The sequence below is a fragment of the Giraffa tippelskirchi genome, chromosome 3, assembly GCF_054371585.1.
Source record: "Giraffa tippelskirchi isolate mGirTip1 chromosome 3, T2T-mGirTip1v1.2.pri, whole genome shotgun sequence".
Classification (NCBI taxonomy): Eukaryota; Metazoa; Chordata; class Mammalia; order Artiodactyla; family Giraffidae; genus Giraffa; species Giraffa tippelskirchi.
In genome coordinates this window covers 53,296,950-53,310,786 of record NC_137277.1, presented here as the reverse complement: position 1 = coordinate 53,310,786, position 13,837 = coordinate 53,296,950, and the positions used below count along the sequence as shown (strand labels likewise).

The window sequence follows — 13,837 nt, the reverse complement described above, 5'->3', positions numbered from 1 at the left end:
AGTTAAAGCCCACAGTCTGCAACTAAAGAGTTCAAATCAGCAACTAAAGATCCTGTGTGCCGCAACTAAGACCTGGCACAGCCAGATAAATAAATACACAAATGTTTATAAATAAATAAATAGCAAAGTTAAAAAGAAAAGAATGCAAGGGGAAGTATATGAATAACATGATGTATGGATGCCATGAGGCTAGTGAGCAGCTGGGGATTCATTCTAATGAGCGGAAATCACTGAGCCTAAGTTTTCTTATCTGTGAAATGAAAGGCCTGGAAGGTTATCTCTAAGGACGGCTCCAGCTCTAAACATGTGTGATCTGACAGAAAGTGAACACCAGGGAGTCCCAAAGGAATCTGCCCTGAGGGCGTATTACCAGAGGCTTGAGGTTGGGCACAAGCATGTTGTATTCCTTCAAAGTCTTCATCAACAGGACTTGAGGTCTATAAAAGAAAGAAAGAGCAAAGAAAGGAAGTTCACTAGAGGAAGATACATCATCAAAAGATGGGGAGAGGATTTCTTGATGTTCTTCAACTTTGAAAATCTTTAAAAGTTCCTGCATCTTTTATAGAAAAAGAACAAACCTTCTTCACAGACATTAAGAACTTATTTGTACTATATGTTCCTCCTCAACAACAAGCCCACCTCCACCTCCCACTGTGAGGTGGGATTGGGTTATTTTTCCCTTCTTCATATAATTAGCCCCTCTCCTCACTCCAACCATCCAACAAAGATGTTTTAATTCCCGGGAGCTTCACTAGAAAAGCCAAAAAAGGTAGGAAAGATGGCCCAGGCTCTAAAGCTGCTCTATGGGGTGAGAAGTCAGAACACTGGTTTCTTTGAGGAGAGGCAGTGGGTGGGAGGAAACACAGGGTCTTCTAGGGGATCAGGAATGTTCTATTTCTTGATTTGGGTGCTGGCTCCATGAGTGTGTTCAGCATGTAAAAGTTCATGATCTGTACCCTAAGGATTCATGTACTTTTCTCTGTTACCCTTTTTATATACGTGTACATACTACATGTGTGTACATGTATACATTATAAACTTTATATTTTTTATTAACCATTTTCTTAATGTCCCAGTCCACAGTAATATCAAGAATTTTTGAAGGCCTGATAATGGAAAACTGCTCTAACTGAGTTTTCAGAAGTGCTGACAAGGGAGTACACTTTTTGATGCATCACTGAATTCTTCCTGTCAGTCAAATGTGGTGACTGGCATGTACAATCTCTCTTCCCTCTACTCTACCTTCCATATTGGTAAAAGGGCCCCCAAAGGTGGCAGGTTAGGGGAGAGAGGAGGTAAAAATCACATGAGTAAATAAAAGACTCCTATGATTTTCATTTTATAAATGAAAATAGTCTCTGCACAAACAGGTTCTTGCAAAAGCCAGGCAGATCCCAGAGAAAGGGCACACACTGGACAGCCTCACATTTTCTGTGAACCTTGTGCCTCTATTCCTGGCTCTCCCACCACTAAAGCCTGTCAGTCCTGGGCTAACTCCCTAGTCTACTATCACCAGTTCTTCTTCACACAGAGGAGTAATAGCAGGCTGCCTTCTCTCCCTCCAAGAAAGGATTGTGAATTAAGCAACAGGAAGGAATGGGTTTTGAAAAAGAAGTACAAAGTGCTGCACAAATGCAGGAACCACAATTCTGTGTTAAGACTTTCATTATGAAAAATCTTACTTTTCACACATTTTTTCAAAACATATGAAAACACTGATAAATTGACATGATATACTTTTATGTATAAGCTATTTTTCTTAATAAAAATAATTTTAAAGGAATAAAGCAATAGAGAAAGCTGGAGATGTACTTTATCCTGAACTTTGTAAATTTTTACCTCTAGAGCCAAATTTCCTTGAGCAATTGAGGAGTAAAAATATTCATGGTCTGGAGTTAAAAATTCATCTGTCATATCTTCAGTGTCTTCAGAAGACTCTGATGAACAAACTGATTGCGCAGACTGATCCTATTAATAACGTAGGAAATCACTTTTAAGTTGGTGTTTATTGTAAACAAATCCCTTTATAGCCGGCTTCAGTGTTAGTAATAGGGTATCTAAAATCACCCTGCAGTCGGGGTGATGCTCCCAGAGCCCTTCCCACCACGTGCGCACCTCTGCCCTCCTTCTGCACAGGGAGTCATGGACCCCAGAGCAAGTGTGACAAATCACAGTCCTGAATCTCAACATCCTTACCTGCACAATGGAAGTAGGGGAGGCCGGGCAAACTTTTCGCTCTGAAATCCACAGGAAGAAGAAAGGCCCTAGACAACTCAAGCTGGGGACTGAATTTAAACACCCTGATCCCCATGGGCACAGACACAGTCCATATGCTGGAGTCAACTCTAGGCTGAGGCTGCTCAGACCTGGGACTCCTTCAAGTATTCCCATTTAAAGGCAAGAGAAGGAGCATGATTTTAAAAATAGCAATGCAATCTCAATAATAAAAATAAAACAGGGATTTCCCTGGTGGCCCAGCAGATAAGACGCCATGTTTCCACTGCAGGTAGTGTGTGTTTGACCCCTGGTTGGAGAATGAAGATCCCACAGCCATGAAGCCAAAAAATCTTTTTTAATTTAGAAAAACGGGAGAACTATTTAAAAATGAAATAATTTAAAGTAAGTTACTGGGATTTCTCTGGTGGTCCAGTGGCTAAACACACTCCCAATGCAAGGTGCCTAGGTTCTATCCCTGGTCAGGGAACTAGATCCCACATGCTGCAACTAAGACCCAGCACAGCCAAATAAATAAATTAATTAAAAGCAAGTTATTTCTTCAGCATCTCTGCTCTACTCCTTCCTTTTATGCTACTTCTCTACATTCAGGCCCTCATCACCATGTGGCCAGACAGCTGGCTCCTTTCCTTACCTTCAATCATCTCTTTGCAGAGGTTCTGCGGTTTATTTCCCTGGACACTGCCTTTGCCATACTTCCTCTTCTGTGCACTTAGCAGCTGCTTTCCTTAACCTCTCATATCAAATTGAAATTTCTCAGACAAGCCTGGCCTCCCACACCTTCCCCACTTCCCTGACAGACCCGCTTCTCCAGCCAAGCCAGTATGCTTAATGTGATGTGTCCTCCCAGGCCTCACAAGAGAGAAAGAATAAACTGTCCTGTGAGTGGTCTGTGTACTGATTAAAATACAAAGGTATGTTCTTAGAAAAGCCTCAAATGTTATCACAATTGGCTTTTTACATTGTTTATTCTCAATTGTTGTTTATATTCTTCCATGTCAACAGCGATTACAAATTTTGGTTCCTTACGCTGGCTGGACCATGGCCCAATTGCACACTTAAATGCCTGAAGCAAGGCTGGAACCCCAGTGCAAATGCTGGGAAATGACTGAATCCCAGGGATCTTGCTGAGGCATAGATTTCAGGCATGAACACACTCCTTCCACTGAGCTGAGAGCTGAATTTGGGTCTTAGATGACATCCCAGGCGAAGGTACTCTCATCGCAACCCTGGCCCTGCTTTTCCTACTTCAATCTGACTTCAGTCATGAGCTTTGGTAACTGACCTCACACCGACCTTTATGAAGTGGTCTTTTCTACACAGTTAGACAGAAAGCCTGGGCTTCCCAGGTGGTATAGCAGTAAAGAATCCGCCTGCCAATGCAGGAGACACAAGAGGCGTGGGCTAGATCGCTGGGTCAGGAATATCCTCTGGAGAAGGAAATGGCAACCCATTCCAGTACTCTTGCCTGGGAAATCCCATGGACAGAAGAGCCTGGTGGGCTACAGTCCATGGGGTTGCAAAGAATTAGACATGACTGAGTTAGTGAGCACGCACACAGACAGAAAGCTCGTGTCAGAGCTGAATCTAACACTGTGTTTTCCCCAAGCTCCAATATACACAGTGCTTTGAACTGAACTAATTCAAAAAGTATTAGACAGGGAGGAAAGACTTTTTCATTCATGTCAGAGACATGAGGGCACATGTTCCAACAAAAAAGAACTACTACAGATATTTCAATGTCATAATACGTAACAACTCAGTTTTACTCTACTAGGTCTTTGGGTTTGAGTTGGCTCTCCAGCTGTATGACTTACACTGTAAGACTTCTCAACAGCCACAGACGCATCCGAATTTGCTTGAAAGACTTCACTGTGCTCTGGCTGCTCATCTTTTCTGGGGGGCAGGTGCCTGATACCTAACGATTATAACACAATAATTGTCATTCAGTAATTTTTAAATGATATGAAGGGGCAAAGGATAGTGTGAGAGAAGAGATGTATGCATTTTCTCCCAAATGTGGCCACGTGTCATGTCAGGTTCTGTCCAGACAGTGGAGACGGTTAGGTTAGCCTGGCTCTAGCATGCGGCCGTGAATCATTCTCCCTTTCGCCCACCCATTCAAGAGTGATGCTTGACAAAGAACAGATTTTAAATACCAAAAAAATCCAAACCAGGATATTTTTCTATCTAAGATGAATGACTATTTTAGATGTACCTTTCCTTGATTTTCAAACAACTGTGAAATGATATCCCATGCCCTAACTGCAAGCAAATTACCAGGTGGAAAGACACAGCGTGCAGTTTTCACCCACAAATCTATAAAAGTGATGGCAGTAAACATCATTTGTCTCTAGGTTCCTCAGGCATAGATTCTCTGAGAGACGGTGGAATTTTTCTGGCCTAAAATGCAATGCAAAGAAGTGGGCAGTAGGGGGTGGCCTGCCACCAATGCTCTCTGGTAAAAGGTTCAATTCTTTGCCAGGTTAGATCCAGGAGCAGGGTCAGTGCATGGAGACTATTTACTTCATTTGGACAAAGGAAATCTGCTCCAGTAACAGAAAAACTTGCGAATCTCTGGACTTTTTCACCTGCCTGAAGGACAGTGGGATTAGATGGGTGTGCTACTTTCCCCTGGAATTCAGGATCCCCAGATAAATAGGAAAGGAGAGAAGCCAAAGGAAATATTCTAGGAGGTTTACTTATTTTCAAGAGCTGACAACTTGATAGAGCTCACCTACCCCAATTCATCCATCTGAACTTACTGGTGAAACGCTGAGGCCCTGACTGTCTGCCATGCTGGTCACTGCTGTCTGTTTGGTCACACTTGTCATTTTCTCCTGGCTCATCGTTTTTCTTGAGATACTCTGCAGCTTGCTGCCAATCCACATGCTTGGAGACCCTAATGGGGAGCTGCAGCAGGGGGTCAGGCTCATTTTCAGCCTCATTGTCTAAAGCCACACCACTCTGAGGATGCCAAGGAGGTACTGTCAGCTGTCCAGTAGCTGCTTTCGCTGCCATTTCTTTCACCTCCACTGGACGTAAGAGAAAGCAGCATTTAAAACAGCACTGTGAATGCTGGAAACAAAAGCCTTAGTTTCTTAAAGAGTTATGTAATGTTTTATAGCTTATGTTGTCACAATTATTCCCTTTTTAGAACTGCATCATCCTTAGCTTGCCCTGCTTGGCTTGAAACAGAAAAGAGAGAACTGATAACAGAGTGAGGGACAGGCAGAATTTCAGTTCATTACAGCCCTTTATGCTGAAGTAGACTAAAAGACAACAGAAATTTGTAGACACACCTTCTTGCTATAAAGATTTTGTAAGAAAATGACATGTGAAGCCCCTAGCCTGCAGAAACTAAAGGAACGAATTCTATTTGAGTTTGTATAGTCTTTCTAGACCAGACTGAGCTCATGTTTTGGGAGTACATATATATGTGTTTGTGCATGTGTGTTTTCCTCAAAATTTTCTATCCTTTTCAGTGCCACTTAGCATTACTATCAAAAAACATAGATGCTGTATTCTTTTAAGCTCATAAGATTAAACTGATACAAAAGGACAATGCCCACAGGATATGTGAAAGTGACACGGCAAGCTCTCTACCTTAACAACATTATAAGAATCTATACTGTGTATTTTTTTACTACGTTTGTTACACAACATACATATATACACATATACAGAGTGCAGAAGGATTTCCTATATAGTCCAGAGAATAAAAAAAGCACTTCTCTTTTACAGTTTGTAATCAGAATGGTCTTACTTTTAAAATGGAATGATCTAACAAGAAAAGAATATGAGAAGACAGTACAGGCTGTGTACTTTGAGATAACAACCAAGCTAGAAAGATACTTTAAATTTCATTTTGTCCAACAGAACCCATGGCTTTATACTCACTTTTCCATTTTAAGTGTATCTCTCCATCGTCTTCGTTATTTCTTGACTTTGCGTTATAGATTTCAGAAGATACAGATTGCACACTGATCCTGAATTGCATATATTTGGGGAAAGAGGGCAAGTGAACACAAACACATCAGTTTACTCAAGTTCCTGACACAACCCCAAGTCCATGAGCCCACAGAGGACTGTCCCCTATTCTCTGAGCTGTTCTGAGGTTGCACTGACTCCTACACACCACCAGGGGATACCAGACCCCCTGCAACACTCAGCCCACAAGGCTGTACTACCTGGTAGAGTCCTGGCCAGGGCTGGATGAGGCGGGTGGTCCCTGTGGGTGGCTTGGCATGGTGAGGAGTACACAACTGAGCTGTGTCATTTTGCTTTGATGACTGGACTCCCTAGGCCTTCCCTGGCTAAGAAATCAAAGGACTGGGTTAGATGATCTTGAAATTCAGCTTCACAAACAGAACCCTGGTCCTTGGGCTGTAGCAAAGCAAAGCATAGGTGATGGTTCAGTAGTTCCCTGCCCTTTGATCAGAATCCTCTGGTAACAGGCCCACCTGCATATCAGGTGGTGTGATAGCACAACAGCTAACACTTATAAAGATGGGCTTAAGGCACCAGGGATTCTGAAGATCATTCAGAGATCTTCATCCTAGTTTCACTGAGTTGTAGACCATGTCCTGCTACTAGCTAGCTGACTTTGGCAAACTTCAATCTCTCTGGGCCAAGGTTTCCTCATTTGCACAACAAAGCAGTCTCTTTTTCCTCTAAATATCCCATGATTATATACACTTTATCACCTATTAAACTAATTCTTTGAAAATGTATCATCTAGGGGACCTCCCTGGTGATCCAGTGGCTAAGTCTTCATGCTCCCAATGCAGGGGCCCAGGTTTGATCCCTGGTCAGGGAACTAGATCCCACATGCCACAACTAGAAGATGCTGTGTGCTGCAACTTAAGACCTGGCACCGCCAAAAAAAATAAAGAAAATGTATGATTTATGCATACATAGGGATTCTCTTTTATCTAGAATAGCCCAGTCTCCTGCTGTATCAGAGTGCAAAGAGAGGCTGTTGGATTAGAAACATCATGTCTGATCAGCTTCTCTGAAGAACAATTTGGCAACAGCTATCAAGCATCTTTAAAATGCCCAAACCCTCTGTAACTCTGCTTCTGGGAGTCTATCAAGGGCATATCCCAAAACGCAGAACAAATTTACTGACAAGTCACTGTAGCCCTAGTCATAACAGAAAAAAGAAAGGTGGAAACAACGTAAAATTCAACAATGGAGGAAAAAAATAATGGGGAAAATTCAATTTTTCCCCATTTCAAACTTACAATTTCAAAGTAAGTTTACAGAATGTTTTTAATAACAAAGGATAAAAATGTTCTAATGCAAAGCAAAAACTCAGGATACAAAATTGCCTTCTTTAGTCGCTCAATCATGTCCAACCCTTTGCGACCCCATGGACTGTAGCCCGCCAGGCTTCTCTGTCCGTGGGATTTCCCAGGCAAGAATACCGGAGTGGGTTGCCATTTGTTTCTCCAGGGTATCTTCTCCAACCAGGGATCGAACCAGTGTCTCCTGCATTGGCAGGCGGGTTATTTACCACTGAGTCACCTGGGAAGCCCACAAAAATGCCTACATGTATATAATTAAAGTTATTTTGAAAGCACACAAAAAGACTAGGTGGACTGATAGCAAAGTATCAAACCTTTCTCTTTGGTCTGTTTTTGTTCTCTTGGGGGAGGAGGGTGGTGAGCAAGGGAGGTCACAACTACAGCTTCTGCTTTGTCCTCTAGTGGCTATACTGTCACCCTGTTTGCTTCTGTCAATGATGTGAGTGCTAAACTCTCTGATGCCGATTAGGTCGTTCTTCAGTTAATTCCCTTTGTAAAGGTAAAATACACTAATCTAAAATGTCTGGGCATGTTCCTCGATTGCCCCTTTGGTACATATTTAACTGAAGTGAAGAAAACAGCAAGTTCTTGTCATTATTCTGTCACCACTGAGGGCAGGAATAAAAAATTTTTTTTCCAGGAAGACTGACTTCAAAGCTGTGGATTAATGCTGTGTTTTAATGACAGACAAGGAATATACTACTCTGTCTTGAAAAACATTTATAGCTCCATTAATAATTCCCCCTATGCAAAAGAAAATTTGTTTTTCTTAAGTTCTTAAAAACCCAGCATACACATACACTTTTCTTCTACTGAAGGAAAATGGATTTGTGCTGAAATCAATTCATTTCATCAATCTGGCTAAAAATCAGAGTCCAAAAGGTAATGATGATATTGTTCAACTTCCTCCTCCTGCCCCCCAGAGTCAGTGACGCTTATTTTGAACAACACTGGTTTGCACGTAGTTTGGTTTCTGGAGCCCTGGCACATGGGATACTTGGCACTTCTTTTTCTCAGAAAAGCAGTCTGGACAGTTTCAGAAAGACAGGATGCTTTGCTTTGGACCACTGAGGAGTTCTGTCCAGCTGACCTGCCAGCAACTTCACCTCTGACATCTCCTGCGAGTTTCCATTATACTGCTCTTCTCACTCACTCAACGGAGAGAATCTGCCAACATCTCTTTCCGTGTTACTACTCCTCAGCTCTCACAATCTCTTTGTCACCAGCACTATGAAGATCATTAAGTGGCCTAGGGGTCACATGGGCATCTAAAGACATGGTGACACAAAGAACAATGAAACGTTAACCCACCTGCTGGTATTCTGGTTCTTGTTTCTTTCCAAACTATCCTTGGCTCCGTGAGTGGGCTGAAACTGTTCACCTCTGCTCTGTTCTCCAGGGCCACAAACAGTTGGCAGCTTAAAAATCAGGAGACATGTTTCAGTGCTTTGATGAAGGAATCCCTCTTCCCTTCACTCTCACATTCTATTTTTAAAGTCATTCTCACTCAGTATGTAGAACTAACCAGACCTCTCAAGACAATTTCAGTTTGCATATTTCCTGTCTAATAAGTCATCTCTTAGCTGGAGGCCTCTTCAGAGACACGCTGGCCGTCAGGACTTCAGTCCAAACAGGGTGCAAGTGGAAAATGAGCAGACAAAATAGACATCTAAAGTTCCCAAACTTTCCCCTATTGATTATTAAGGCAGCAGGTTTTATGGCAGGAGCCCCAGGCCCTGGGTTCTCGTCTGATCTTTACTCAGACTAACCTAGGTGAGCCTTATGTTTTGGTTTCCTCATCCATAAAACAGGGACGGTAATATCTGCCTACCTAAATCTACTGGGGAGGCGGGGGGAGGAGAGGGGTGCTATGAAAATAAAACATAACCAAAAAAAAAGGCTACATTACTTCAAAAATAGTAGAAGTAAAATAAATTAAAGCCAATGCCCTTTAGCCAAAAAAAGAGACCTGGGATCTACTTCCTGCAATTTCAACTATCTTAGTTTAATTGCATTTCCTAACCTACAGCAAATAGAAGCAACACATGTGAGATTTGGGGATGGCAGAAAGACACCTAAATGTGAAAAGATGCATAAAATGATCACTGTCTCTGGAGTATGAGCTCCAGAGACTGCTGAATGGAGGCAACATTGCATCACGGAACATTACAGTAATAGATGTTCAAAGAATCATCATGGTCACCAAGGAAAGGCTAGAATAGATTTAGAATATATTCAAATTGGTATTTAGAATAACGGTTAAGTCTATAGTGTTTTCATTCAGTATGATTAAAAATTTAAGAACGGAGAAATTAAAAGAATGAATTTCAGACGTTTGAAAATTTCACTTAGGTGAAAATGCCTTATTCCTTGATTATGCTAGAAAACTAGGGTAGGCTTTTTAAAGAACAATTAAAATATGGTACAGTTCTTTACACGTAGTCATATGTACTAGTAGATGGTTTCCAACAACAGGTACCTTCAATTCCTTCCCTCCCTGTCCACACTGCCGTTGGAGAGCTGGAATCTACTTCCCTCCCCTTGAATCCATGCTGTCTTCCTAACTGTAACCATCAGAAAAGCAGCAAAAGTGATCTTGTCCTAGTTTTTAAGAGACCTGGCAGCTTCAGCTTTCACTTGGGAAGCCAGCTGCCAGGCTGCAGAGAACCTTGGGTGACACTATTTAGTGAATGAAAAGAAACCAAGTGTGGAAAGAGGCCACCTGGGGGAGCCAGGTAACTGAGGCCTTCCTGGCCTTAGGCAGAGTCCATCTGAATGCAGTTGAGGGGGTGGTCCCAGCCAGTGTCACAAGGAATGGAAGAACCAGTCAAGTTAGCCCTGTGATACTCGGAGCCCACAGAATTATGAGAAGTAATAAAACATTGTTATTTTATGTTATGCAGCAATAGGTAATCAACATACAGTATACAATAAAAGTTATTTCTAGTAGTTTTCTAGTAAACTGTAACTTTCATTGTGCCTTCTCTTTGTGTGTGTGTGTTAGTAGCTCAGTCGTGTCCAACTCTTTGCAACCCCATGGACTGTAGCCCACCAGTCTCCTCTGTCCATGGGATTCTCCAGGCAAGAATATTGGAATGGGTTGCCATTTCCTTCTCCAAAATCACCTTCCTTCTCTTTACATAAAAACAAATGCCAAGGCTTTTCCAAATGTTCTAAGTGAGGACCAAAGTCTTACTGAAATGCAGCAAGGAACAGTGCAAGTGTTAGTCTAGTTTCTAACTAGACTGGGAGTTAGAAACCCAGCTAGGCCTGGTCAGTAGCGCAGCAAGGGATGGGGTAGTGGGAGTCGGCTGCCCTGTGCAGGCCAAGAGGGTGCACTTTAGGTGGAGGATTTTAAAAGAATAATAAAACTCACTAAAAGTTAGCCTGCTTTTTTTTTTACCGTGAGCCAGCAACTCGAAATAATTTCAGTAATAAGATCCTCCTTCCAGTGGTACTGACCTCTCCCATTCCACCCTGCGCTCAGTCACATCCATGGATCTCAGAAAGTTTAAGTCTCTGAGCTTGAGCTTTACACTCTGGAAAAGGATGGGCTTGATCCATCTCTAAAATTCTGATTCAACAGACAGCCAGCTCTGCATGTGTGAACTTGTTAAAATTCATCCATTTATTTATTCCCTCAGTGACCACTTACGGAGTACCTTCTACTGCTAGGCCCCCTTCTATGTATGGGGACATTCCTCAGCCTTACTGGAGGGATCTGTCCTTAAGAAACCCACAGAGCCTACAAGCCACGTGGTGTGGTCAAAAAAGAGAAAAAGAAGAAACAGCAGCAGCTCACAGAGGAACCACTCTTCAACCCATGGTTTCTCACATCCTCTGAGATATTTCCTTTGACTACCAAGTCCTTCCATTCCCCACTGGTGTCTGAGCTGCTCCTAGCAGAGCTTGTGGCTCATTCATCAAATCCCAGGGCCTAATAAACAGCCTCTGGCTCTATGCTTATCAAATGAGTGAATGAATGAATTAATAAGCAATTTAGAATGGGCATTAATACCTGCCCAAGATACCATATTTGGTGAGTTGCTGCTGCTGCTAAGTCGCTTCAGCCGTGTCCGGCTCTGTGCAACCCCATAGACGGCAGCCCACCAGGCTTCCCCATCCCTGGGATTCTCCAGGCAAGAATACTGGAGTGGGTTGCCATTTCCTTCTCCTTGGTGAGTTGAACTATATAAAATTGTCAATACTTGATTATTTTGACCTACAAAACAGCGATTTCACATAGTTCATTTAATTTTACAGAGGACAGGGCCTGTGAGCTGGGTTCGGAATAGGAGATGAAGAGTATCTAACTTGGAATTCCAATCTAGAGGCCTTGTTTCCCAAAGCAAAGAGGATTCGCTACGAGTTGGCGGTGCTGATGCCGCCCTTGCAGGCAGGTCAGGGTTGCCAAGGCTGGCTCCAGACCCCGCGTGCTGCCCTGCCCCCACACCTCAGCCTCACCTGCTGGCCCTTCTCTGGCTGATCCCCGGTGCTTTCTTCAATGACTTGGGGGAAAGAAGCTAGAGGTGTCCAGCCACAGTCACTTCTTTTCTTGGACCTTTTGCCAAAATGTCCTCCTTGAAAGTCTTTCACTGTTCTCGGAGACCTTGCTAGAGTCGGACTGTAGCCCCCAGGGTCTGGCTGCTGGTCCCCCGGCCGCTGCACGACAGGAGGGACGTAGCTGGAAGCCGGGGGGCCGAGGGCCGAAGGTGAGTCATGGATGCCTGCAAACTCTCTTGAAGAAGCCCACAGAGACCTGTGCTCTGCCTGCTCCTTCTGTATCATCTCGAGCTTTTCTATCTTCTGCTGAACATTCCTCAGCAAATCAGCATTCTGGTGCATTAAGGTCTGTGAAATCTTCAGGTTCAGCACACACTTGCTGATGTACTCCTCGGTCATGGACCGGTTGTTCACGCCGCCCTTGGCTCCTAGGGCTGGCGCAGGCAGGCTGGGGGAACGCAGTGCACCATTCTGCCAGTCCCAGTCCTCACAGGAGAGCTCCGTGTCAGCGTCCGAAGAGCTCTCGTCTTCGTCGCAATAACAGCACGCTTCTCTCTCCATCTTTTCCAGCTCTTCTTCCATGGACTTCAGCTCATTTGTCTCGTTTGGTGTGGCCCCCTCAAGAGATGAGCCAGTTCCTGGGCGCTCCTCCTCTTGGTCATCTGCTGTGTCCAGGCAGCCTGAGTAGATTTCATTGATTTCGAAGCTGCAAAGGCTTGTCTCATCTGGGCTGGGGCTCCTGGCCTCTTCCGCCACAGAGCAGGCAGGAGAAGCAGTGTCTTGGCGGTGAGTCTGCTGGGCCACCGGACTTATGTCTGGGACAGGAGACTCTGGTGTTGCTTTCTCGGTGGGAGAAGAGTGACCCTTTAGGGAATGAAACTGACCACCTGCTGAAAAGAAGAGCAACATGCAGCTGATTAAAGTGACTACAGCAGCTCAGCACCTTCGGCTTGTTGCTCAAGTGGCATGAGAACACAGAAAGATGTTTCTTATCTTCTCACTCACTTTTCAGTTAGAAAGACTACCAGATACACTCACAGAGAATGAGAGGGTATTTCTAACTTTTGACGAGGGTTGAAATAGAAAATTTGGGAAGGGCTTTCCTGGGTGGCTCAGTGGTAAAGAATCTGCCTGCCCATTCAGGAGACACAAGTTTGATCTTTGATCCAGGAAGATCCCACATGCTGAGGAGCAACCAAGCAAGTGTGCCCCACAACTATTAAGCCTGTGCTCTAGAGCCCAGGAACAGCAACTACTAAAGCCCACGCGCCCTAAAGCCCGAGCTCTGCAGCAAGAGAAGCCACCACAATGAGAAGCCTGCACACCGCCAACTAGAGAGTAGCCTCTACTCACTGCAACTAAAGAAAATGCCCACACAGCAATGAAGACCCAGCACAGCCAAAAATAACAGGTAAATAAAATTATTTTAAAAATAAGAAAATTTGGGAAGGCTCAAACCCAGGTAAAAATGCTTATGCTTAAGTTATAGTATGTTCAAAACATGCCTAACTATCAGGACAAGTGAATTATAGGCCCCTGAATCTTCGGACTAAATTCATACTTTCTTTACACAAAAAGTGTTTGAATATTCATGTCAGTTCAAGTCATGCTCTTTCTGAGCATCTGATAAAAGGAGCCGAGACACTGCCCAAGAAGCCACTGCACTGTGAGAGAAATAATACTTTAAAAAATAACGCCAGGACTGACCACCTACCACACCTGGTTGATGGTGTACGGGATGGAAAATGGGATGGAGGAGTCAAAGTAATGAGACCTTGGAGGGCCATTCT

General features: G+C 43.6%; 1 protein-coding gene across 50 annotated transcripts in view; it reads right to left on the bottom strand.

The window, feature by feature from the left end:
• The window catches only part of TEX14 (testis expressed 14, intercellular bridge forming factor), a 218,223-nt gene that overhangs the window by 23,534 nt on the left and 180,852 nt on the right, over positions 1-13,837 (bottom strand). For 18 of the 50 annotated variants that reach the window (XR_014080732.1, XR_014080733.1, XM_081585117.1 and 15 more), the window contains 8 exons: positions 12,009-12,937; positions 8,856-8,962; positions 6,426-6,551; positions 6,136-6,224; positions 5,001-5,270; positions 4,053-4,153; positions 1,840-1,968; positions 371-437 (listed from right to left, as the gene is read on the bottom strand). Coding sequence is in view for 45 of the 50 variants with exons in the window: in XM_081585117.1 (XP_081441243.1) it covers positions 371-437; positions 1,840-1,968; positions 4,053-4,153; positions 5,001-5,270; positions 6,136-6,224; positions 6,426-6,551; positions 8,856-8,962; positions 12,009-12,937 (1,818 nt within the window). In the remaining 5 variants the exon portion in view is untranslated. The remainder of the gene's footprint in view (positions 1-370; positions 438-1,839; positions 1,969-4,052; positions 4,154-5,000; positions 5,271-6,135; positions 6,225-6,425; positions 6,552-8,855; positions 8,963-12,008; positions 12,938-13,837) is intronic. The other 32 variants (XR_014080734.1, XM_081585121.1, XM_081585133.1 and 29 more) reach the window with 7 other exon arrangements.